Consider the following 25,770-nt stretch of genomic DNA (forward strand, 5'->3'; position numbering starts at 1 on the left):
TTATAATAGTCAAAATGAATTAGTCACTCAAAGTTGTTCTCAAAACAATATTGCTGTTATTGTATACAACATTCTCTTGGTTTTGTTTATTTTGCTCTTCTATTTCGTACAAGTCTATCCATGTTTGTCATTGAGCTCATCATTTTTTCTTTCTTTTTTTTTTTAGGCAGGGCGCATCATATACCACAACTTGTTTAGCCATTCTGCAATTGATGGGCATCCCCTTAATTTCCACTTCTTTACCACCACAAAGAGACTTGCTATAAATGTTTTAGAACATATAGGTTCTTTTCCTTTTCCCTAATTATCTTGGGAAACAGATCTAGTAGTGGTATTTCTGGGTCAAAGGGTATAGGCAGTTTATAACACTTTGGGCATAATTCCAGATTGTTCTCCAAAATGGTTGGATCAGTTCACAGTTTCACTAACAGTGAATTAGTGTTCCATTTTTTCCACATCCTCTCCAACATTTGTCGCGTTCCCCTTCATTTTAGCCATTCTCCTAGATGTAAAATGATATCTCAAAGTTCTTTTAATTTGCATTTCTTTAATCAATAATGATCTAGAACATATTTCATGTGACTATATATAGTCTTGATTTCTTCATCAGAAAACTGCTTGTGGGGGCAGCTAGGTGGCGCAGTGGATACAGCACCGGCCCTGGAGTGAGGAGTACCTGAGTTCAAATCCGGCCTCAGACACTTAACACTTACTAGCTGTGTGACCCTGGGCAAGTCACTTAACCCCAACTTCCTCAATAAATAAATAAATAAACAAACAAACAAACAAACAAACAAATAAATAAATAGAAAACTGCCTGTTCATATCCTTTGATCATTTATCAAATGGGATATGATTCACTTTCTTGTAGATTTGACAAATTTCTTTATATATTTGAGATATGATTCCTTTATCTGAGAATCTATGAAATTCTCTCCCCACCCCAAGTTTCAGCTTTCCTTCTGATCTTTGCTAAATTTGTTTTATTTGAATAACTTTTTTAATGTAATTGAAATTATCCATTTTATACCTCACACTGCACTCTCTTTTTTATTCATAAATTGTTTGCCTATCCATAAGTCTGATAGATAATATGTTCCATGTTCTTCAATGTTCTTCTAATATCTCTACATCTAGGTCATACATGTATTTGATCTTATCTTGGTAAATGGTATAAAATATTGGTCTATGCCCAATTTCTGCCAGACTGCTTTCCAATTTTCCCAACAATTTTTTTAACAAATAATGAATTCTTATCCCCTTTACACTTATCAAATACAAAGTTACTATATTTGCTTCTGTAAATTATATTTCTGCTCTGTTCCACAAAACTATATGAACAAAATTATTTTTTTAAAACCCTTTTAATAGAGATTTTATCCAGATTTAAATAATTTGAGAAATAGTGATTATTCATAGGTAGGCAGGACCAATATAGTAAAAATGGCAATTTTACCTAAAATAATTTATATATTCAATGTCAATCCAATTAAATTGCCAAAAATGATTTTACTGAATTAGAAAAAATAATAAAATTAATTTGGAAGAACAAAAAGTCAAAAATATCAAAGGAATTTAAAAGGTAAGTGCTGTTATTATCCCCATTTTACAGTTGAGGAAACTAGGCAAACAGAGGTAAAGTGACTTTCCTCAGGTCATACAGCTTGAAAGTGTCTGAGGCAGGATTTGAACTCAGGTCTCCTAGCATCAGAGCTACACCACCCAGTTTCCTCATTGAATGTTTGCTACTGGTAATGTTGTCCATACCCTAAATAGGGCAGCAGGGCACCAATCTGTTTTGATCACATTCCGTCCAGAGCACTAAAGAGAAGCAGACCAGCTTGCTTGGACACCACACTTAAACATATTGTTTTTTTAGAAGCAGCAATATCCCCACCCGAATCTTTTAATTTCTGCAAGAATGGAGGCACCTTGGAGAAGAATGGATGCATTTGCCCAGAACAATGGAAGGGATGGAGGTGCACTATAAGTAAGTTTCCTCGGGTTGAGGTTTTGATTTTTTACTTGTGTGGCCAGATGGTAAAAGATTGCAGGTCTTCACCACAGTTCTATTTGAAACCTTGTATGAGGATAACATAATTAGTCAACAGTCATTCCATAAGCATTTGAAAAGCCAGGTGCCAGGTACTGTGCCAAAGGGGACCTCAAAAACTTCAAGAGAGAGAGTCCGTGTTGTCAAGAACCTTATAGTTTAGTAATTTGGAAAATACCTATTAAATGCCCTCTATGTGCTAGACACAGTACTACATGCTGGAGATACAAAGATAGGATAAAACAAGGTCTGCCTTCAAGGAACTTACATTCTATTCAGGTGAAACAACATGAACATATATAAGTACATCAAAAGACCAAACAAACTACACACTAGGTAATTCCCAAGGAGTGGTCACATCTAATATGAAAGGTAATTTATTAACAAATAGTAGGAATTCCAGAGGGCATAAAGGAAAGGTTGAGAAGAGTAGGCTATACACTGGAAGGATACTGAAGTAGTATGAGAAAGGAAGGGATAGTGATCAGGAAGGAGAGCTTCAGTCTAGACAGCCTATAACACAGATATTTTGAGTGAAGCCATGGGGCAATAGGTTGTCACACCCTTGACAGTGATAACAATAATGAAGTCATCCTAAAAATTCAGTTGTCAATTTGATAAGTTGAAGCTTCTTCTTAGACTACTTAACTGACAATTCCAGAAATATACATTAGGAGTCAGGAAGACTTGAGTTCAAATCTGGCCTCAGAGACATACTAGTTCTGTGACCCTGGGCAAGTTACATGATCTTCTTTGCCTCAGTTTCCTCATCTGTAAAATGAGCCGGAGAAGAGAAGGGCAGACCACTCTAGTATCTTTGCCAAGAAACCCCCAAAGCACAGTACCTGACATAGTATTTTTGTTTGTTTTTGTCTAGACTTATGGTTTAGGATCATAGAACTAAGGGTAGAGGTAGAGTTAGAAATGACCTTAAAGCCCATCAGACCCAACTCCCTCATACACTGAGGTTAAGTCACTTTCTGAGAAACACACAGGTTGTAAGTGTTGGAGCAGGTATTTGAACCCATGTGCCCTATCTAATATGCACATAGCTGAAGTAGATCAACAACAACAACACTTTAGGAGTCCATCAGCTGCATGTAGGAGGCACTGTGTAATCCTGTGAGTGTATCATCTACATAGCCATAGAGGCTATGGCAAAACATGGCAACAACATTCAATGTCTAGAAACATTTGCTCAAGCTGTCGAGGGCAATGTGGGTGATGGAGCTACTCTAACTGCTGATCAGAAAGGGATAAAGTTCAAAGTCACTTTCTTACCTAAGTATTTGTTTCACAACTTGTCTGTGCTAGCCTTGTGTGGTTTTCCAAGGCTTTCAGACAATCAGGCTATTCAGAGGTAAATGGAAGAGATGCTCCAGGTCAGGCCTGCATCTCTCAGTTCTTATCATGTGGCCCAGGGCCCAGGGCTCCTTTTTTATTAAATTTTATATTTCTGTGTTTATTTATTAATTTGTATGAGGGTGTTGTTTGTTTGTTTGTTTTTAGCAGAATGTGAGCTCCTTGAAGGGAAGGGATCTTTTTTTCCCTCTGTAAATACTATTTTATTTTTTCCAATTACATATAAAAATAGTTTTAAACATTCATTGTTTATATGATTTTGAGTTTCAAATTTTATCTCCCTCCCTCCTCCCCAAGATGGCAGACAATCTGATATAGGTTATACATGTGCAATCAATCATATTAAACATATTTCCACATTAGTCATGTTGTGAAAGAAGAAACAGAATAAAAGGGAAAAACCATGGGAAAAAAGTGAAAATAGTATGCTTCTATCTGCATTCAGACTCCATAATTCTTTCTCTGGTTGTGGAGAGTATTTTCCATTATGAGTCTTTTGGAATGGTCTTGGATCATTGTGTTGCTGAGAAGAGTCAAGTCTATCACAACTGACCATTGCACAATGTTGCAGTTAATGTATACAGTGTTCTCTTGGTTCTGCTCACTCCACTCAGCATCAGTTCTTGTAAGTTTCCAGGTTTTTCTGAAATCCACCTGGGCTCCTTTTTATTGGCATGGCCATACCTTTACTTCTATACCACACTCCTGACTTTGTCTGGTGAACATGACTTTCTAGTTGTGCTGCTAGTGATTCTAAAATACCAAAGCAATTTAGACCTGAAACATTGGGATGAATGAATGCTCCTGGTGGCAAACAGCATGGTGGGTATAGCAGTTAGGCAGACCTACTGCTTTTCAAGCAGAAGGAGAAACTTGCATTCTTTGGCAGGGCCAGCACGAGGCAAAGTCCTGAATTAAATGAGACTTCTCCAATGGATTTCCCCTTTTTAATGAATGGCTCTCCTCTCTCCTTTCAGAGGCAGTAGCCTCTCCTTTTGTGACTCCTGTAGAACTTCAGCTGATCAGCCTCACCCTCAATTGGTTCATCTAGAAAGCTCTATTACACTCAAAGTAGTCCCTCTTTGGGCCAACATTCTACTGGGCCCCCATTCCCACCTCACCCCAGGGCTCATCACTCTCTCCTCTACTCCCATGGTGTTGTTTTTTTTAATAACTCAAACTCCACAGTATCAAAAAATCTAATATATAATCTCTGCTCAGATGCCGTTGTTCACCCTTTCCCTATCCCTCTCCCAATTACCATACATACATTTTACATAGGAAAGAAGAGATATGTGAAGGCACCCCACTGGCACAGTACAGTGTATAAACTTTTAGATATTTTTTTTGCCTTTTATCGAGTTTTGCTGATTTTTTTGTTTTTAGTTTTTCTTTAAAATATTATTTGTTGCATAGGGTGACACTCTGATAGGGGAAGGGAAAAGGATACTGATAGAAATTCTGGTGATATAAAACAATGAAAGATATCGATAAACCATTATTGAGAGAGAGAAAGAGAGAGAGAGAGAGAGAGCGAGCGAGTGAGCAGCTTTGGTCAAAGAATGAGGTTGGAAGCCAGACTGCAAAATATTAAGGAGTGAGTGAGAAGTGTAGGCAGTGACTATATGATTGTATCAATCATAACTTGGTGCCATGTACTGTGCTAGATTCTGAGAATGCAAATACAAAGTATAGAGATTAAAGCAATTCCTAAGGGAGAGATAGCAGGCTGTGAATGTCAGGCATATCAACCCTCCCCCTTTGTCCTATCCCCCACTTCAACCCTACCACCCCTTAGACCCAGAGACACACAGCCTAGGATCCTGAACCCAATAGCCTTAGAGATAATAGTGCCCTCCAGACAATGGCCCTGCTTCCAGATGCAGCTTCACAGTCCTCTTTGAAGGGAGAAATCACTGTGGCAAAGAAGCCCACAAATGCAGAAGTGGTAGCATCCTGTCCTTCCCCTCAACCTAACCTCTAGTCCTGCTTCCTGTCTAGGCCTCACAGAAGCTATTATCCTTGGGAATAATCCCCCCCCCCAACCTTGCCAGATGTGGTCAGGCATTTGTGAGTACTGCCGCCACATCTATTGAAAACTCAGAAAGACAACAAAGTCCTTGACACTGTTAAATAGTTCATAATCAGAAACATGCACACACATACATGCACACATTTAAGTGGAAATACCATTAAAGATGATGCATTACCATCTGTTTTGCCATTTCTCCATGGAACTTTTCTATCTGACTTGATGCTGAAACCTTCCATATGTATTGTCTCCCCCATTAGGATGTGACCTCCTTTGGAGCAGGGACTGTCTTATGATTCGAATTTGAAAATGTCTGTTACATTAATGAACCCTAAATGAATTTTCTTTCACATACAGTTAATTTCTGTAACTACAGCACCTATGATGACACCACCTATGGAAAATTCCATTTTGACAAAATCGTAGTGGGTAAATATGGACCTTCGAAAGAAAAATGTGAAAGTGACACCAAAAATGGTATGTATTCTCTTCACATAACTTAAGTATAAGAATTGCCAGGTTGTGTCAGAAACATGGTTCATGGTTCAGGTCTCTGACAGAGGACCAATTTAAGCAATGGGAGGAAATTTAGATAATGCAAAACCAAATGATAATAATAAAGTTTATTTATTAAAAATCCCTTCACTTGACCCTGGTAGTCACCTAAAATTGTTGGAATATATTTTTTTCTCCATTTCATCGACAAACTTCTAGAACTGTCTGTATCAGTGGCCTCCACACTTTTTTGATAATGTGCCCCTTTTGGTTAAAAAAAAAGAAATGAAGACTTGAGCAGTGCCTTCAATATATACATATTTACTTTAAAATAAATTCATATGTATGTACTACCATGCTAACTTATGTACATGATGAAACTTATGCAACAATGGACATTTTAAAAAACTATGAGATAAAAAAAATATTTCACTTGAGAGTCAAAAGGGAGTCTCTGGGATTTATTGAGTAGAAGGGCAACATGATCAAACCTCAGCTTAGGAAAATTACTTTGGAACTTGTGTGGAAGATCACTGGGAGAGGGGAGAGACTTGAGGCACAGACTAGATTAGAAGGCTCTTATAATAGTCTAGATGAAAGGTGATGATAAGTTGGGTGATGAGTATGAGAGTAAAGAGGAGGGGACTTATGAAAGATGTGCTGAGAAGATGGAAACTAACAAGACTGGACAGTTGACAACTGATTATATACGTGGGGTGAGGAAGAATGAACAGCTGAGGGTTATGTTGAGGTTGACAACAGGTCTAACCAGAAGGACCGGAAGGTCATTCATTGGAAAATTCAGAAGAAGAGTGGATTTGGAGGGAAAACTGATGTAATGAGCTTTGTATTCTGTTGCAACCCAACCATGACTTCTCAACCAATGAAACTCACTTTGTCCTACTGAAAATTAAAGGGGGGGAAGTAGGATTCTCACTTACAGGTCACTGCTCCAGAGCCACACTCTGAGGGGCACTTGTGCTACCATAGGGTAATGGGAATAGAGGAAAGGTGCCCTAAAGAGGTAATGGTTTTCCCAATGGCATCTATGTAGATGATTCTGTGGATCCCTAAGCAGGTTATCTTAGCGAGGAAGGAGGTAGATTGGGAATTTGCACAGCTCCAGGGGGGAAAGTGTTGGGGCAAACAGGTTAGGTATGGTTGTGTTGTAGATAAGTCTCATGATTGGACTATCTTCTTAATCTTTGATTAGTTGATCATATACTCCTTCAGGCCAAGGCACAGTCCCTGCTTTAGAGACTACTGTACACAAAAGGAATAAATGTTAATATCAAATATAGGTAACTCATATAGGCATTGGCCAGTTCTCTGCTATAGTGTCCTACACCTATATTGTCTCTATTTCCTTATCACTCACTCCTCAAACCCTTAAAATCTAGCTTTCAATTTCACGTTTCTACTGAAATGGCTCCCTCAGAGATTATTAATGATATCTTAAATCAGAGTTGCTTAGTATTTTCTATGATATGCTTTGGGAAGTCTGCTGAAACCTATGAAACATCTCAGAATATTATTTTTAAATGTTTAAAATGAAATACATAAGATTATAAAGGAAATAACATTATACTAAAATACGGTTATCAAATTAAAACAATTTTCTCAGATCTCAGGTTAAGAACCCTTGATCCTCTTTCAATTGATTAGTTCATCAGCTACTGTGGGTTAATTTATCAGTGCTATACAAATGGTTCTCCAAACTATCCATTTCACATCTTTTCTCACACACTACAGTTCTCACATTGCCAACAGCTTGCTGGGCATTTCCAACTCAATATTCTATAGACACCTCAAAACAGGTCCAAAGCAGAATTCATGTTCTTCCTCCTAAACTTTCTCCTTCTCCTCTCAACTTCCTTATTCATGTTGAGGGCACTACTATACTCATAGGTAGCCAGGTTCATAACCCTTAGAGTTATTTTTGACTCTTCTCTCTCCCTCACTATAGTCCTCTCTCCCCTTATCCATCCAATTGTTAAGCCCCATGCATTTTACCTCTAAAATATCTCTCACAATTGAGCCATTTTTTTTTTGCAGGGCAATGAGGGTTAAGTGACTTTCCCAGGGTCACACAGCTAGTAAGTGTCAAGTGTCTGAGGCTAGATTTGAACTCAAGTCCTCCTGAATTCAGGACCAGTTCTTTATCTACTGTGCCACCTAGCTGCCCCTATGATTGAGCCATTTTTTCAGCTCAGATGTATTCTACATTAGTTCAGGCCTTCATTATTTCTTGCCTGAACTATTATATTAACTTATATACAAATTTACCTCCCTGCTTCCAGTCTCTCCCTTTTTCAAATCATCCTCCATCCAACTGCCAAAATAATTCTCCCAATGATAGGTGAATTGCCTAAGCTCTGTCTCCTCACCTCAAAAACAGTAACAAGTTCGTCAAATAAAGTAAGTAAATGAGAGAGACAGACAGACAGACAGACAGAGACAGAGAGACAAAGAGACAGAGATAGAAAGAGAGAGAGGAAAGCAATTATTTCAGGGAAAATCTCACCAGAAAGTTGTGAGAAAGATTAATAAAGAAGTAAGGAAAAAAGAATCCCTGATTCAATCTAAACCTACTATGGGTTAAAAGAAAATGAAGATAAATTTCCAAAGGAAAGAACAACATGACAACAATCAGACCTCCCTCCAGAAAAGAAAATGAACCAACTGTGAAGACCTACACAAAGCAGTTAAAAAAAAAAAAAAGCCCTCAACAAAAGACATAAAAACGACTTGGTATTTATATGCATGAGCTTAAGAATATAAAGAGAACATAAAAAAGACAAATAAGGAGACCTGACCATTTGGGAGATTCAATGGAAAAATCTCACCGTACCAGTGGGATACCTGAGGAATATAATGGCTGTTAGAACGCAAAAACTTGGAGAGAGTAAAGTAAATAATAGAATAGATTTTTAAATGAGAAACCAACCCAAATGAAAGAAAATTTGAGATCTCCACAAGCCAAAGCAGTGCTTCTTTAGTACTACCAGGAACTCCTATTCTTGTCCTTGAAGCTGGACAATGCTTTTGATTTCCTTTTAACAAGACAAAGAAGACTCTATTACTTGAAATGGTTGATGGCTCCTTGTTTACATGTTGTAAACATTAGTATTTGAACTAATAAATAAAACAATTAAATCTTCAGCCTCAAGTGTCTAGTTTAATGAAATATAGAAATATACTCTAAATAACTGTCCAGGGAAAAAATGAATAACTGAAGGAAAAATGGAGATTTGCCCCTACAGGTGATGCTAAACAAATCTGAGGTCCATTGATGGAGATTTGGAATCATGTATTACTCTAGTTTGCTTTTTTTCCCCCCACAAGTGAATAAAACACAAAGTTGGGGGAGGGGAAGGAAGCAAGCATTTATTAAGTGTCCACTATGGGTTGGGCACTGTGCTAAAGGTTTTACAAATATTATCTCACTTGATCATCAAGAGAAGTTGAGGTTTAAGATTGAATTATGCAGATTTATGCAGATACTAGCTCTTGGCAACCTAATTTTAGTCACTTCTAGTTAATGAATTGTTTTTAATTGTACCATTTTTTCATAGCAGATTAATAAAATACTCTCTAACAGTTTTTATTAGACTGAATCTTACTTTCAAGTAATAAATAGAAATAGGAGATATTTGAGAAGTCTATTTAAAAACTGTTTATGTTGTGGATGTATAGTGTATATACATGTACATATATGAATGAATATATAAGAAGAATCTAGCATTCCTATAGTACCTTCAGGTTTGCAAAGCACTTTATAAATATATATTATTTGATACTCAAAACAACCTGGGGAGGTAGGTGTAATTATTATCCCCATTTTACACTTGAAAAAACTGAGGTTGAGTGAAGTTAAGTGACTTGTCCAGGGTCATACAGCTAATAAGTATCTGAGGCTTGTTTTAAACTCAGGTCTTCCTCACTCCAAGTCCAGTGCTCTCTCTTCTTTACCACCTACCTACCTCTGCGCTCTCTCTCTTTCTTTCTCTCTCTCTCTCTCTCTCTCTCTCTCTCTCTCTCTCTCTCTCTCTCTCTCTTTCTCTCTTTATATTCTGAAAACTTTACATTGTGGAGGATGAATTGAACTATACTATGGGTTGATCCGAATTTTTCTGTATAAAACTTTGTATCACTGCCTCTTGTGCAGTGATTGGCTGAGCAATAATGGCCCATAGATAAGAGTAGTGCCAGCCAATCAAGAAAGCCCAAGCAGTTACCCGGCTATTTTTGTCCAAATGGAAGCTGACCAGAATCTGGGACTAGGAGGAGCTCAGCTTTTGGTCATCTTTGGATGAAGCAGTGGCCTGGTCTTTCTGGATCACAAAAATGCTTACCCAGTTGTGCTAGGTGAGAGTTAGAATAGGAGAGGCTCAATTGTCAGAATGCCTGATATGTTAACCCAGATTTGGGTGAAGATAAAAAGATATACATATGCCCTATGGTTACATAGGTATCCCAGTATAGATGGCTTTTTTTATATGTATATGTATACTTAATAATGTATTTTTAGATACTCAGTTGATCGTCATAACTCAGAAACAGATACCATTTTCTACATGAGGAAATTAAACTCTTTAAGTTACTAGGATGGTTTACTCAGGCATGCACAGACAACTTCCATGACACTCATTTAACATACATTTATTTATTTATTTATTTATTTATTTATTTATTTATTCATTCATTCATTCATTTATTCATTTATTTATTTATTCATTCATTCATTCATTTATTTATTTATATATTTATATATTTATTCATTCATTCATTCATTCATTTATTTATTTGGTGGGGCAACAAGGGTTAAGTGACTTGCCCAGGGTCACACAGCTAGTAAGTGTCAAGTATCTGAGGCTGGATTTGAACTCAGGTCCTCCTGAATTCAGGGCCAGTGCTTTATCCACTGCGCCACCTAGCTGCCCCCTTAACATTTCTTATTGAGAGGGACTAGTACTCTCATGAATTCAGGGAGGAACCCTGGGAATTATCAGTTGATCATTAAGCAGTTATTAAATATCTACTGTGTGACAGGCACTGTGCTAAGTGCTTTATAAATATTATCTCATTTGATCCTCGCAACAACCCTGGGAGGTGTGTGTGTTTATTGTCCTCATTTTCCAGTTGAGGAAACTAAAGCAAACCGCAAAATAATGAAATGATTTCTACTCACAAGCAGTTTACATCCTATTAGGGGAGATAATGAGTCCACAGGAAAAAAATATATATATCATAAATATAAAATGCTTAAATGCAAATACATGCAAAGTAATTAAATGCAAGGTAGTTTGGGATAGAGAGTACTACAGTTGGGGAGATCAGGAAAGACTTCCTGTGGAAAATAAAGGAAGACTCTCTGAGGCAGAGGTCAGATATTCTTCCCCCTCTTTTTGGGGGGTGTGTGTGAGTAAATTGGGGTTAAATGACTTGCCCAGGGTCACACAGCTAGTAGGTGTCAAGTGTCTGAGGCCGGATTTGAACTCAGGTCCTCCTGAATCCAGGGCCGGTGCTCTATCCACTGCACCACCTAGCTGCCCCAGAGGTCAGATATTCTTGATGTAGGGGATGGCCAGGGAAAAGGTACAGAGAAGGGAATATTGTGTGTGATAAACACAGAGAGACAAGGCCAGTTTGGTGAGATTGCAGCATGTGGGAGGTGGAGGAGTGTCCACTGAAGTGGGGAAGATAAATTGGAGTCAGGCCAGCTGAAGCTTTAAAAGCTAAACAGAGGAGTTCATATTTGATACTAGAGGCCTAGGAAGCCACGTCAATTGCTTGATTAAAGGAGGCCCACGGTTAGATCTATGCTTGAGGAAACTTGTTTGGCAGCGGTGTGTAGGATGGGGTGGAGTGAGGGGAGGCAGGAGGTCAGGGAGACCAGTTAGAAGGCTGTCTCAATAATCTAGGTTTAGGCATTCATCACCTCTCAGCTAGATCGCTGAAACAGCCTTCTAATTGGTCTCCCTGACCTCCTGTCTAGGCTAGAACTACAAGTGATACAGGTGTCTATGTGGCTCCAGATAGCTTAACATTTATATAGTACCTACTATGTGCCAGGTGCTTTGTTACATGCTTTATAAATATTATCTCATTTGATCCTGGGCGATAGGTGTGATTATTATCTCCATTTTACAGTTGAGGAAACTCAGGCAAACAGAGGTTAAATGACTTGCCTTGGGTCATACAGCTAGTAAGTGTCTGAGGCCGGATCTGAACACAGGACTTTCTGACTCCAGTCCCAGTGCTCTATTCCCCGTAACACCTAGCTGTCATTATTAGTGTCATCGTCCTCATAGTGTACCTCCAAGCCCATTCTCTTCAATTAGCAACAGCAGCACCCTTGGGCTCGGCAGTGTTGGCAATCCACCTAGCTCCTGAGGGCTAGAGTTTTTACAGAAGGGAGCAGTGATGCTGCCCGAAGGCCTAGCCGGATGCCTGACGTCCAAGAGCTTTCAAAAGTGATTGATGAAGTTGTTGGGACTGAAGGAATTTAAAAATCCAGGAGGTTTAGATGCGGGTATACTAATAGCTAGACGCTTGCAATTAACTGGTATAACTGTGTGATTTTACATTATGAGGCAATGCCAAGATGACTGGATTTGGAATAAGAGGTCCTGGGTTCAAATACTGGATCTTCTACTTAACACCTATGTGACCTGGAATATATCTAAGCTTCAGTTTCCTCATCTGTAAACTGAAGGATTCAGACTAGATGCTTTGGAAGGACCCTTTCATCTCTAAATCTGTCTTCCTGTGATCTCATAAGAAAGAAACAATTGTTCTTACTGAGATCTTGGAAGATAAAAGAGTCACTTGGCATTGGTGGAACCAATTGGGCCCAACAGAATTTGCTGCAGCCTCTGTAAAAGAAAAAAAGTCATCTCCCGGTGGTCAACCTTTTGGTACTGATCCTCTTTGAAATTAGCTAGGGTGTGTGAATGTGGTGGTGCATGCCTGTTATCTCAGCTAATGGGAAAGCAGAGACTGGCAGATTCCTTGAGCTCAAGGAGTTCTGAGCTGTTGTGGGCCATGCTGATCATGTTACTGTGCGTTTGGGCATTAATATGGTGAGCCCCCTGGGGCAGAGGGGTGCAAGGTCACCTAAGAAGAGGCAAACTGGCCTGGGTTGGAAATGGAATATGTCAAAATTCTTGTGTTGATCAATAGTAAGATTGAGCCTATGAATAGCCTTTGTTCCTCTGGCTTGGGCAAGATGGGGAGATGGATGGATGGAAGGAAGGAAGCAAGGAAGAGATAAAAAGGAAGAAAGAGAAACCAAGAGAGAGGGAAAGAAGGGAGGAATGAAAAGAATGAAGAAAAGGTAGGAAAAAGCAGAAGAAGGAAGGAAGAGAAGGAAGAAAAGGAAGTAAAAAGGAAAGGAAGGAAAGAAAGTAGGCTGGTCCTCTGATCAGAGTTTGTGCTCTGCAGCAAAAATTTCAAGAATCCATGGTCATCCCCCAATCTGGATAAGGGATAAGTGTAGGAGTTTAATAGAGGACTGATTATATTATTTTTCTTTTCATTAAAGCGGGCTTCCCAAAGGCAACTCGGCTCTGCACCACGGACATTTATAGTAACATAACCTTAGAAGATCCTTCAATGGTGAATTGTAATCAAGACCTGGAGATGCTAGCAACTCAGGTACATCTTATGCCATGTCTGATAGGTACCTTGCAAGATGGTGGGAAGCTACCCCAGGCTCACAATGAGGACAAGTAAAGTTAGGCCATCCCTTCACTGCGCCTAGGTCCAGAGAAGGACCTTTGTAACAGACATGTTTTTATTCTCTTTCATGAGGATTTATCACAGGCCCACTTAACTGTTGTAGGACTGTGCAACCTCCACAACAACACACCCTTTATCATATGTGAAAATGACATATTACAATGAAAATATCTAAAAATGGTAGAATTGTAGAAGCAGAGAGCTGCTGGGGAACCTTTGGAGGCCACCTCATCTAAGCTCCTATTTCCATCATGTATATCTGTTTCAATCAAGCCTGACTCATGCTGACATCCTATTAGTTCAGATTTGATGATGGCCCTGAAAGGCAGGCAGAGAACAAGCATTTATTAAGTGCTTACTGTATACCAGGCACTGTGCTCAGTGCTGGGATATAGATACAAGCAGAAAAAAAATACAGTCCCCATCCTTGAGGAGGAGTTTACATTCTAATTAGGAAAGATGACACCAAAGGCCAGAGGAAAGGGGAGGTGGTGGGAGAGGAAGGTATCAAAGGCCAGAAGGTCAGAAGTACAGCCAGTAGGGGAAGAAAGTTTGGCCAGCCTTGGTCCCTCTCCAAAATGAGGCCTATGGGAGAAACTCACAAGTGGGAGGTCACTGGACAAATAGCAAAAACAAGTTTACATCTCCCCAACATGGAAACAGTATTAAATAAGACTAGGGTAGCATTTAGCTCAGGTAGAGTCAATGGGAATTCCTTTCATCTTCATATGAAAACACATATGGTTAGCCAGACAGTGTGTGGTTAACTCATTCTGCCTTGGGACATCCAAGTCTGAAAGGTCCTGACCCCACATGGGTGGCTTTTTTATGCTACTATGTGACTTTTGTTTTTGTTGTTCCAGTCACATCTGACTCTTTGTGACCCCAGTTTGGGGTTTTCTTTGCCCCTGACACTTACTAGCTGTTTGACCCTGTGCAAGTCACTTAACCCTGTTTGCTTCAGTTTTATCTGTAAAATGAGCTGGAAAAGGAAACAGTAAACCACTTCAGTGTCTTTGCCAAAAAAAAAACAAAAAAAAAACCTAACAGGGGCATAGAGAGTTGGACGCAACTGAAAAATATAACAACAACATATGGTGCTTTAAGGTTTATACTTTACAAATATCATCTCATTTGATCTTTACAACTTAAACTGGTAGGTAGGTGCTATTATTATTCCCATTTTGCAGTTGAAGAATCTGATGCTGAGAGGCTGTGATTTACCCAGGGTCACACAGCTAGTAAGTATCTGAAACAGATTTCGAACTCTGATCTGACTCCAAGTCCACGACTCTATTGCAATGTTCAACAATATGATAAATACATAAAACGTAGTTTTTGCCTCCAAGGAGCTTATATGTCAACCCTACCATCACCATCCATTCCCCTTCCCCACTCCCAATCAGAAATCAGTAATCAATTTAACCAGGACAAAACATTGATGGAATAGAAGGGAAAATGGGAGAAGACAAGAAGGAATAAGGATCGTTAAAGGGAAAAGAAGAGTATAGAGAGGGGAAGTGATGGCTACAATCAATGACCTCTGTGGTACCAGTGACACAAGTTATCAATCCTAGGTGCAGCCACTCTTCAAAGCAGTGACATCTTGTTCCCCAAACAAAGCTAATACTTGGAAAAATCAACACTTGTTCATCTGCACGTTGATAGAGATAAAATGGTTTAGCAGAAAGGACACTGAACTAGACCTCAGAACACTGGATTTGGGGTCCCTGCTCAACTGCTTAAAAGCCCTCTCACTGACTTTGATTCCATACCTTCTAACCTTCTTCAGGACCTACCTCAAGAAGTCCTTTCCTCCTTTCCAGGCATATTATTCTTGAAGCAGGAGATGAAGAGGCAGGCCTGGATCCTCAGATTGCCTTATGTAAAGTACTTAGGATAGTGCCCGGCACATAGTAGGTGCTACGTGATGTGTGTTTCCTCTTTTCCTTTCCTCCCTTCCTCCCTTCCAGCTACCTGAAGACAGCATTTCCATTCAAGAACAATTCTTGTTTGCTGTCTACCATTTCCTCAGCCCTTAGCAATGTGGTTTCCATGCCCATCACTCTGCTGAAACTGTTCTTTTTAAAGGTCACCAATGACCTGTAGGTCATTGTTAAATCCATTAGCCTTTCTCTGCATTCTTCTTGACTCTATGCAACATTTAACATAACAGAGTAATGCTTCTTGACTACCGTGAACTCACCTTTTTGTTCTTTTCCTGTTACTTCAGCTACTTTTTTCATTCTCTTTCCCATGCCTTAAGATTCTGTGTCTTGTGCTGTCCAAAGACTCTGTCCTCAGCCTTCTTCCCTACATCCTCTCCCTTGCTAATTTCACTCATTCACATTGCTTCAGTTATGCTTTTAATCTTTTTTTGTGGCAGGGGGGCAGGGGACAGACCCTTGATTTCACTGGCACAGGTTGTATATTAACTTAGAAAACCACAAGTTAACATTATCTATTGAGAGAAATTAATATTATACTATCACATTAATAACTAATTATTAATTTGTGATCTACCCTTTTCCTTTTATTTCTGTTAAGACCCAGCTGCTGAATAGGACAGTTAGTCTCTGAAGGGCATGGCTGGTTGATGAGACTGTTCCTTTCCCTTGAGGCACATGCTGGGTTGGGCATTGGCTAAATTGGGCAAGACCTCACCCAATTTGGAGACCTCATTTCTGCTTATAGAGAATCTAGTCTGGAAAAACCATTGCCTAGGAAAGAAACCCCTGTCCTTGATCCCCTCCATTAGAGTTTAGGGTGGCCTAGCTCATGAAGGAGAAAACAATCCAGTAAAGTCCAGATTTAAACGGCTTCCTTTGCCCAAATTGCTGGAGGCTGCTGAGTCTCATTATCAAGCCACATCCTCAGCAGAAGGAGCTAAAGACTTCTAGCCCACCTCCTCATTAAAAGTCCACCAATCAGGGTTGAGTTTCACTTGTCAGGAGAATACTTTTTTTTTTTTTTAAGTGAGGCAATTGGGGTTAAATGACTTGCCCAGGGTCACACAGCTAGTAAGTGTTAAGTGTCTGAGGCCGGATTTGAACTCAGGTACACCTGACTCCAGGGCCGGTGCTCTATCCACTGCACCACCTAGCTGTCCCAGGGGAATACTTTTCCAGAAGGGTTTAAGGCATTTCAGGGTCTCCCTTGGCATCTCTGGTTACCAAGAGAAAACATCAATCATCAATTTATTGACTGCTGGTTAGTCTAATAAATTATCAATTACCCAGAAACTCTTTTCTCATTTGTCTCACTATTTTGTATTGTATTTTTATTTATTTTGTTATATATTTCTCAACTACATTTTAATCTGGTTGGGACCATGAGACAGGCCAGGAGTTTGATACCTCTGGTGTAGGGAACTGCCAGTTATCATTCACCAGTATAGATCAGCAACTTATTTGTGCCTTATTGTCTTAGTGATTTGCCTGGATCCCAAAGAGGCTAAATGACTTGCTATTAGTTTCGACTATTAACTCTATAAATTACTCCAAATTCTATTATCTTGGCATCTTTACCTGCCATAAGAAATGTTTCTACTTGGATGTTTATCACCAGCACCTTAAATTAAATATGTCTAAAACCGAGCTTTCTCCTCAATTTATTCCTCCTTCTTACTTCATTATACCTGTCTGTGACACTGTCATTCAATGAGCCTGCCATGTTCAGAATCTTGTTGTTATCTTTGATTCATCCCTCTACTTTATTTTTCCTATATAGTCAGCTCTATCTCCACAAAATCTCTTGAATTTTTCCTCTTTATGTTTGTTCTGCTACCATAATGCAATCCACACGACCAACTATTGTTCAGCCATTTTCAGTTGTGTCTTTGTGACCCCATTTGGGGTTTTCTTGGCAAAGATACTGGAGTGGTTTACCATTTCCTTCTCTAGCTCATTTTACTGATGAGGAAACTGAGGCAAACAGGGTTAAGTGATTTACCCAGGATCACAAAGCTAGGAAGTGTCTGAGGCTGGATTTGAACTCAGGAAGATGAGTCTTTCCGACTCAATGCCTGGCAGTCTATCCACTGTTCCACTTAGTTGTCCCCACATGGGCAATTAGAGAGCTCCTAAAAGATCTGCCTACCTCTATGCTTTCCCAGACTCTCCTTCACACAGTGGTCAGATTTACATGAGTATGCCATGCCACTCATCTGCTCAAAACCCCACAAAGGCTCATTATTGCCCATTGAATAAAGTTCAGAATCCTTTGCCTGACATCCAAAGCCACCTATTTAAAAATTTTGCTTAGGGGTGGCTAGACCACCTCTCCTAAGCCACCTTTCCTCTATATAATTCCATCATAAGAACTCTGATTGCCTTATTTGTTAGTCCAAGCTTGTTGCCTAGAAGCTATAATACAACATTTTAACAAAAGCGGAGTGGGGAAGGTAGGGGCCATCCAATCTGGAATCCTGATTTGTTTTCTGAAAGTGTGTTGCCATCTAGTTGGAATTAAAGAACATGCATGCTTATGTTCTTCATTAAATAAACTATTTTATTGGCTTCTTTTTATCTGCATACCACAGGGTTACAGAACTGAAGGGAGTTTTTAAAGGTCATCTAGTCTAACCTCTGACCTTCCAGCAGTATAGTATTTTTGAAAAGTTCTAAAATGTTGGAAAAGCTTCTAGTTTGGGTGTTTTGCTAACTTTAACCTTTGGGAGGCAGTGTGGTATTATAAAAAAGACTGCTGGATTTGGAATTAGAGGACAGTGGATTTACATCCCAGTTCTCTCACTTATTACCTGTGTAAACATGGACAATTTTCACTACTTAACCTCTCTGGGTCTCAGTTTCCTTATCTGTAATGAAGGGATCGAACTAGATGATCTTTAAGGTTTTTTCCAGTTTTAAAATCAGTGATCCTGGGGCAGCTAGGTGGTGCCATAGATAGAGTACCGGCCCTGGATTCAGGAGTACCTGAGTTCAAATCCAGCCTCAAACACTTAACACTTACTAGCTGTGTGACCCTAGGCAAGTCATTTAACCCCAATTGCCTCACCAAAAAATAAAATAAAATAAATCAGTGATTCTTGGACCAATCAATCAACCAATAAATACTTACTATGTGCCAGGAAGGGATCTAGGTGGAGCAATGGATAGAGTGCCAGGCCTGGAGTCAGGAAAACCTGAGTTCAAATCATGCCTTAGACACTTAATAGCTGTGTGACACTGGGCAAGTCACTTAACCCCTCTTTTCCTCAGTTTCCTCATCTCTAAAATGAGCTGGAGAAGGAAATGGCAAACCACTCCAGTATCTCTGCCAAGCAAACTGCAATTGGGTTCACAAGTTGGACACCACTGAGTAGCAGCAACATGCGCCAGGCACTGTGCACTGGGGATACAGAAAGAAGCAAAATAGAGTCTTTGGCCTCAAGGAGCTCAGAATCTAGTGGAGAAGGGGAGATCACAAATAAACAAATATATACAAACAAGCTACATAGATAATATAAATAGAAAATAATTGAGAGGGAAGATACTGGAATTAAGGGAGCTTGGGAAAGGCTTCCTTTAGAAGATAGGATTTTGTCTGTGATTTAAAGGAAGCCAAGGAAGCCAGTAGGTAGAGATGGAGACAAAGAGCATCCCAGGATTGGGGGGAGAGCCAAAGAAAATGCCAAGAGCTGAGAGATGGTGTCTTGTTTGTTCCTGGCACATGATGGGTACTTACTAAGATTGATTAGAACCATGAGAAGTACTGGAATACGTAGTAGTAGAAGACAGCCTCGAGCAAACCCATTTTTCAAAAGATTGTGGGTTATGTATACTTAACTGTGAAATTGGGAAATGTTTTGTTTCTTTTTGTTTTAAATAGATAGAAAATAGTGAAGCAAATTTCACAGAAATTTCTTTTAAAACCCTGGGCTTAACCAGCAATGCAGACGTGCTGACCAGTCAGAACATCTCATATGCTGCCACTGTGGTGGAACAGATTTTCAACACGTCCAAGAACACATCGACTGATGTAAGGCTCCCATCATTCCACAAACAAAAACACAATCACACTTTGTTCCGTGATCCCAGACTGGAGAAGGTTTATGTCCCTGATGATGTGTTTTCATTTTGCTAAATATGTGACCCAGCCCACATGTTTTCCTGTTTGCCTTAACAATCAGAAAATGAAACATCGAATGTATTGCCCAGGTACTGTCATCTCAGTTTAAGTACTTAAAAGCAGTACTCTTTCCCTTGGCCTCTGAAGACCTTTTTGGATTCTCCTAGGTATTAGCACTCTCTTCCCTTTTGAAATTGCTTTCTGGTAATTAGTATTACATGAGTTTATGTGTATACATATGGTCAGTCAGTCAATAAATATTTGTTAAGTACCTACTATGTGCCGGGCACTTTATTAAGTGCCAAGATACAAAGAAAGGCAAAACACAGTCCCTGGTCTTTGAGAAACAATCTAATAGGGGAGATGACATGCAAACGACTATATATAAAAAAGATATATACTGGATAAATTGGAAATAATGCACTGAGGCAAGTCACTAGAATTAAGGGGGATCTGAGACCCCTATAATTATCTGGTCTCTTTCTTTTCTCTGTATTCTTCATGTAATCAAAGCTTCCGAGTTGCCCATTAAAGGTCCTTCCTTCTAGGCAGTTTCTGTTCCTACCTTATAGAGATTACCCTGTAGATTTTTCTTTTCCAGTGCACTTTACTTCTAGAACATCACCAATTATTGCAGGTTTCAGAAGAAGACATTGCTCCATGGTAGGGCCCTTTCCCCACTGCATCCTTGATTATGCAGCCCAGAAATGATCTCTACTCTTCCCTGGTTACCTTTATTTCCTTATTTGTCCCAAAATCTCCTCCCTGAGTTCAAGCTCTCCCAATTCTCCAGATGCCAATTCCCCCAGGAATCTCAAATCACTCCCTTCTGAGGTAGAAGGAGTTGATATTTCAAGCACCAAATCCTCCAGACCACACCCCACGGCAAGTTCTCCATCTCCCTTCACAGACCACTTCTCTTCACCCACAGGAGCATTCATCAATTGAATGCCCTTCCATCTCCAAACCAAGGAAGTTTCTTATGCTTTCTTATCTTTTTCAAACCTTTCTCCTTCTTCCTCACTCCTGCCCCCACAGAGTCTTCTCTTTCTGAGCCCACAGGGGTCACCTTCCCCTCATTACTAGCCCTTGATTTAACCCTGGCCTATCACATATTTCCTTCTCCCCCATCCCACATTGTGATGCTACCCCACAAAAAAAACCACATTGATTTGTCTGTGGCAGATTGTTGCCAGGTTCTGTCCATAATGCCCCTATCTGCCTCTGTACTGTTGCTTCTACCAGATTTCTGTATTTGTACATTTAAAAAGAAGTTTCTTAGTCTCTCTAATGTTTGTTGAATAATCATTTGATTCTCTGAACTTTTGGTTCTTTCTCCTTATCAGGCAAAGAAATATGCAGTAACAACAGTAAGCCAACTTCTAGAGGCCAATGAAGATGTTTTCCAAAAGGCTGGCAACTTTGGAAAGTAAGCAGTTACAATTTAGACATAAAACATAATGAAGCATCATTCATTCATTCATTGCTGAGATTAAAACATTGCAAAATATTAACAAAGGTTGCTTCTTTTCTCCCACAGATGCATGCATTTGGCTGGAGTGGTGATAGAAAGCCTAGGCTTCCAATTTGTTGTCTTTTGTGTCCAATTAGCTTTGTAGCCCCAGAGGAGCCAAGCCTATAAGCTTATAGAGGCAAACATAGACCTTGAGCTCTGGTGGTCTAGAGATTATATAAACTATTTCTAGACCTGACCTTTCAAGCTTTATTAGGCTTGCCCAACTGGAACAACCAAAGACTGGAAATGAGTGACCTCCCCCCTCCTTTTTATTCCCCACTTTGTTGCTATGACAGCAGCATCACAGATCTAGGTCTGAAAGGGACCTCAGAAGCTCTCTTCTCCAAATACTGCAGTTTACAGATGTGGAAACTAATGCCACCCCCCCCCGCCCCCACCAAGGTCACACCCAAGGCCAACCATATGAGTTTGGTTTGTGTGGATGCCTCAAAGACAGCCCAGACTTCTATTTGAAGACTCTGTTTGAAGGTTGACATTTCTGTCTGACAACTGACAGAACCGAATCTTGCACAGCATATGTTACCCAATAGTCAACATTAGAGCTGGGGTTTGAACCCAGGTCCTTTGATTCCAGATCCAGTGTTCTTTTCAGTATGCTATGCAACTTCCTATCCAAATAATTCACTGCAGTGGTGATTGGTTAGTCTTCAAGGTATTCCCCTTCCCCCAGCCCCCTCACCTCAAGATTGAGGTCCCTGGACCAACTCCATATTAGGTCTGTGTCCTTAGGCCAATATGAAAAAGTATGCTCCTTCCCCTATTTCTTCTGGATAGTTGATTATTATATATACAAATCAATAGACTTTACTGATGTTTAATATATAGGATCATAGGATTATGTATTTATAGCTAGAAGGGATCTTCAAGGCATATACCAGCTACATAACAGCATAAAACTCCATATAGGGGCTACCTATATATAAAATCATAGAATGATAGATATAAATATTGATAGACCTGGAAAAGACTTCAGAGCCCCTCTAGTCAAAACCACAATGGGATATAGCATGACATTCGGGACCAAAAGCCCAGTAGACAATAAAATTCTAAGAAAAAAATACAAATAATCTATCCATAATTTCAAGCAGAGATTTACTAACCATTTAATAAGTCTGTCCCTGGCTTAAGTATGTGATTTAGCTATACAAGTACTTAGCTAGTACCTGACCTCTCTGTCCTTAGAGTTGGTATTCAAATCATATAGTCCACCATAGAATCTTTGCAACTTTTTATCTTTATCATTTTCATCTGTTATTGTACTGCCATCCCTTTGAATAATTTGACCACAGTGTTATATGGTAAATTCTCTTTTAAATCACCCAAGAAGGTACTGTGCTATTGGAGGAGTGGGTGAAAAAGTTGGGAAGGAGGAGGAAAATGTGAGGTCGTCTTCAATTTCCCCTGAATCCTCCCCTTCCACACCGAGGATATGGGTACGAAGGAGTCCAGGAAAACAAGGAGAAAGTGTTGGTATGGAGATAAAATTGGCAGATAGCACTACCAACCTTAGGTTGACAAAGGTGAGGGGCACATTGTTGACTGTGAAGGTTCTAAGTTTGAGAATTGTGGGAACACTGATTGGAGCCACAAAATTGTAGCAAAAAATTATTAAAACCATTCCTAGATTTATATCCCAAAGACATCCCCAAAAAGAGAAAAAGACCTATTTAAAAATATTTATTTATTTATTTTTGCGGGGCATTGGGGGTTAAGTGACTTGCCCAGGTCACACAGCTAATGTCAAGTGTCTGAGGCTGCATTTGAACTCAGGTCCTCTTGAATCCTGGGCCAGTGCTATATCCACTGCGCCACCTAGCTGCCCCCGAGAAAAAGACCTATTTGAACAAAAATATTTGTAACGGCTCTTTTTTTTTTTTTTTTTTTTTGCGGTGGCTAAGAATTAGAGATCAAAGTGGGGATGAGAGGGAGGGAAGGAGGGATAAATTTGGGACTCAAAACTATAAATAAAATGTCTATTATTTTAAAAATTATCAAAGCAATAGTAAAGGAAAAGTAGGGATTGTTTTATGTTTCTAAGGGGGATGGAATGCGGTGATGAAATCTCTGTAGAATGGGCAAGCTATCTGGACTCCTTTCAGCCACATGAGTGACTTGCGTAGATGCCTCACAGATTCAGCCCAGAGCTGCATTCTCTATATGAAGTTGAATTCTTTGTCTGGGAACAGGCAGAATCGAATCTTACACCAAATCCAAAATGAGGGCGGTTCATCTTCACTCTTACAGTAGTACAGGCGATATCCTATACCCATAGTTCCCCACCTCAGCAAAGAAGGAAAGGGGTGTGCATCTTGCATCTCTTTCTTTTAGGGTCAAACTTGGATTCCGTTCTGATTGTTTGGCTTGTTTATTTGATTATTTCTCCTTACTTTGTGGTAGTCATTGGATATATAATTTTCCTGGTTCTGGTCATTTCCTCTCCAACAGTTCACATAAAGTCTTTTTATGTTTTCTGAAATTTTCATATTTTTTGTTCCTCACAGTACAATGATATTTTATTATATTTGTGTATCTCCGTTTCTTTAACCATATGGGCGTTGACTTTGTTTTCTAGTTCTACCATAAAAAAGTGGTGCTGAGAATACTTTGGGTTGTGAAACCTTTCTTTTTTATCTTTGACCTTCCTAGTATGGATACTTAGCAGTGGGATCTCTGGGTCAAAAAGCCTATGGGAATATTCCCCAATATGTTTCTATGTACTTTAGAGGAAAAATCATGTGTATAATTTCATGAGAAAATCTAAAGAATATTCTCTCTTCTATCAATGCAGCCTCACTAAAGAATTGGAGAATTATTCCTTGGATTTAAAGAATGATTCTGTATTCCAACCTAACATTGCCATCCAGTCTGTTGACCTATCTACAGAAAATATTTCAGAGTCTGTAACTGTTCTTTTATCAGTCCAAAGAGGTGAGTGATTTTTTCTTTACTTACCAAAACATTTATCAAAATGCTTGTCAACAACAGTGAATTAGTTATTTTCTCTTCATTAATTTTTTTTCGGGGGTGGGTGGGATGGTGTCAAATTTTCCTTTTCCATAGGAGATAATGACATTCTGAGTTCACAACGAACAACGATAGATATAAATGAAAAGGAGCTGAAACCAGAGGACCAAACAGAGTTGCAGATCTTAATCAATACCACACAAAGTAGGTCTTTGACTCTTCCATTCTATTTTATTTTTTATAATGTGCCTGAATTATGTTGAGAACAAAAAGTCTTCTTTCTAATTATTTATTTAATATTTAAATTTTTCCCCAATTACATGTAAAAACAATTTTTAACATTTGTTTTTAAAATTCTGAGTTCCAAATTCTCTCCTTCCCTCCCTTTTTACCCCCAAATTGAGAAGGCAAGCAATTTGATATAGGTTATCCATGTGTAGTCATGCAAAACACATTTTCATATTAGTCATGTTATAAAAGAAAACACAGACAAAAATACCCCAAAACACCTAGGTGGTGCAGTGAATAAAGCATTGGCCCTGTAGTCAGGAGGACCTGAGTTGAAATTTCACCTTAGACACTAGCTATGTGACCCCTGGCAAGTCACTTAACCTCAATTGCCTTAAACATCCGGGACCATCTCCAGTCATCCTGATGTATATCTTGCTACTCAATCCAGATAGCTCTGGAGAAAAAAGTGAGGCAGGTGACATTGCACAGCCCTCCCTTACTTAAATCCAATTCAGTGTAAGTCATGATATCACCCTGATGTCATGGACCTCATTGAGAATGAAGGACAAACAACAACAATCCTTTTTGAGCTTTTCTATGGCCTGAGACCAATTAATATTTTTCTCCTGGAGGCTTTGGATGTAGGAATTTTGACTTTGTTGTCTACTTCTGCAGGTGTATTTTGCTCTTCCTTATTACCATAGTAAATTTCTATGGTCAGAATTTTTTCTGTTGTTTGTTCATTTTCCAGCTTAGTTCCTCACATTTAACTCTTTGCTAATGTGGGGTTCTGTTTCTAGGGTGGAGGGTACACTGTCCCAAGATTTAGGGGATTTATGCAGCTGTTTTCAGAGAAACTTTTAGGGACCTGTAAATTTTCAGTTCTTCCAAGATGGTATAATCTAAGGAGAGGTGTGTTTACTACTCTCCTGTCTTGTGCCACTCCACTGTGCTAGTTTTCTTCCTCACCCTAGGACTGCCACTCAGGACTGTAAGCTGGATCCTGAGTATGAGAAAAGCAACAGAGTCCTGCCTCAGTGCCAGCAGAGACCCCAGTAATCTCCTTTTGGTCAATTGTTTGACCCCCTTACCATGTGTGAGCTTAGAAGCAGCAGCTGCCTCTGCTGATTCAGTGACTCCCAAGGCCTGTCCCTAGTTTGCTGAGCCCAGTCTATGCTGGCACAGTCTGCACTGGACTGTGCTCCACTCTGACCCAGGTACAACTGATCTTTCCTGCTGACCTTCTAAGTTGTCTTAGACTGTAAAATTGTTTCACCCTGACCT

General features: G+C 39.5%; 1 protein-coding gene across 1 annotated transcript in view; it reads left to right on the forward strand.

Moving 5' to 3' along the window:
- The window catches only part of ADGRG7 (adhesion G protein-coupled receptor G7), a 79,068-nt gene that overhangs the window by 10,739 nt on the left and 42,559 nt on the right, over positions 1-25,770 (forward strand). Inside the window, exons 2-8 of the mRNA XM_043993484.1 lie at positions 1,883-1,990; positions 5,805-5,924; positions 13,489-13,601; positions 19,515-19,664; positions 21,101-21,183; positions 24,080-24,219; positions 24,352-24,459. Of these exons, the coding sequence (XP_043849419.1) occupies positions 1,883-1,990; positions 5,805-5,924; positions 13,489-13,601; positions 19,515-19,664; positions 21,101-21,183; positions 24,080-24,219; positions 24,352-24,459 (822 nt within the window). The remainder of the gene's footprint in view (positions 1-1,882; positions 1,991-5,804; positions 5,925-13,488; positions 13,602-19,514; positions 19,665-21,100; positions 21,184-24,079; positions 24,220-24,351; positions 24,460-25,770) is intronic.

Source organism: Dromiciops gliroides, chromosome 3, assembly GCF_019393635.1.
Source record: "Dromiciops gliroides isolate mDroGli1 chromosome 3, mDroGli1.pri, whole genome shotgun sequence".
Lineage (NCBI taxonomy): Eukaryota > Metazoa > Chordata > Mammalia > Microbiotheria > Microbiotheriidae > Dromiciops > Dromiciops gliroides.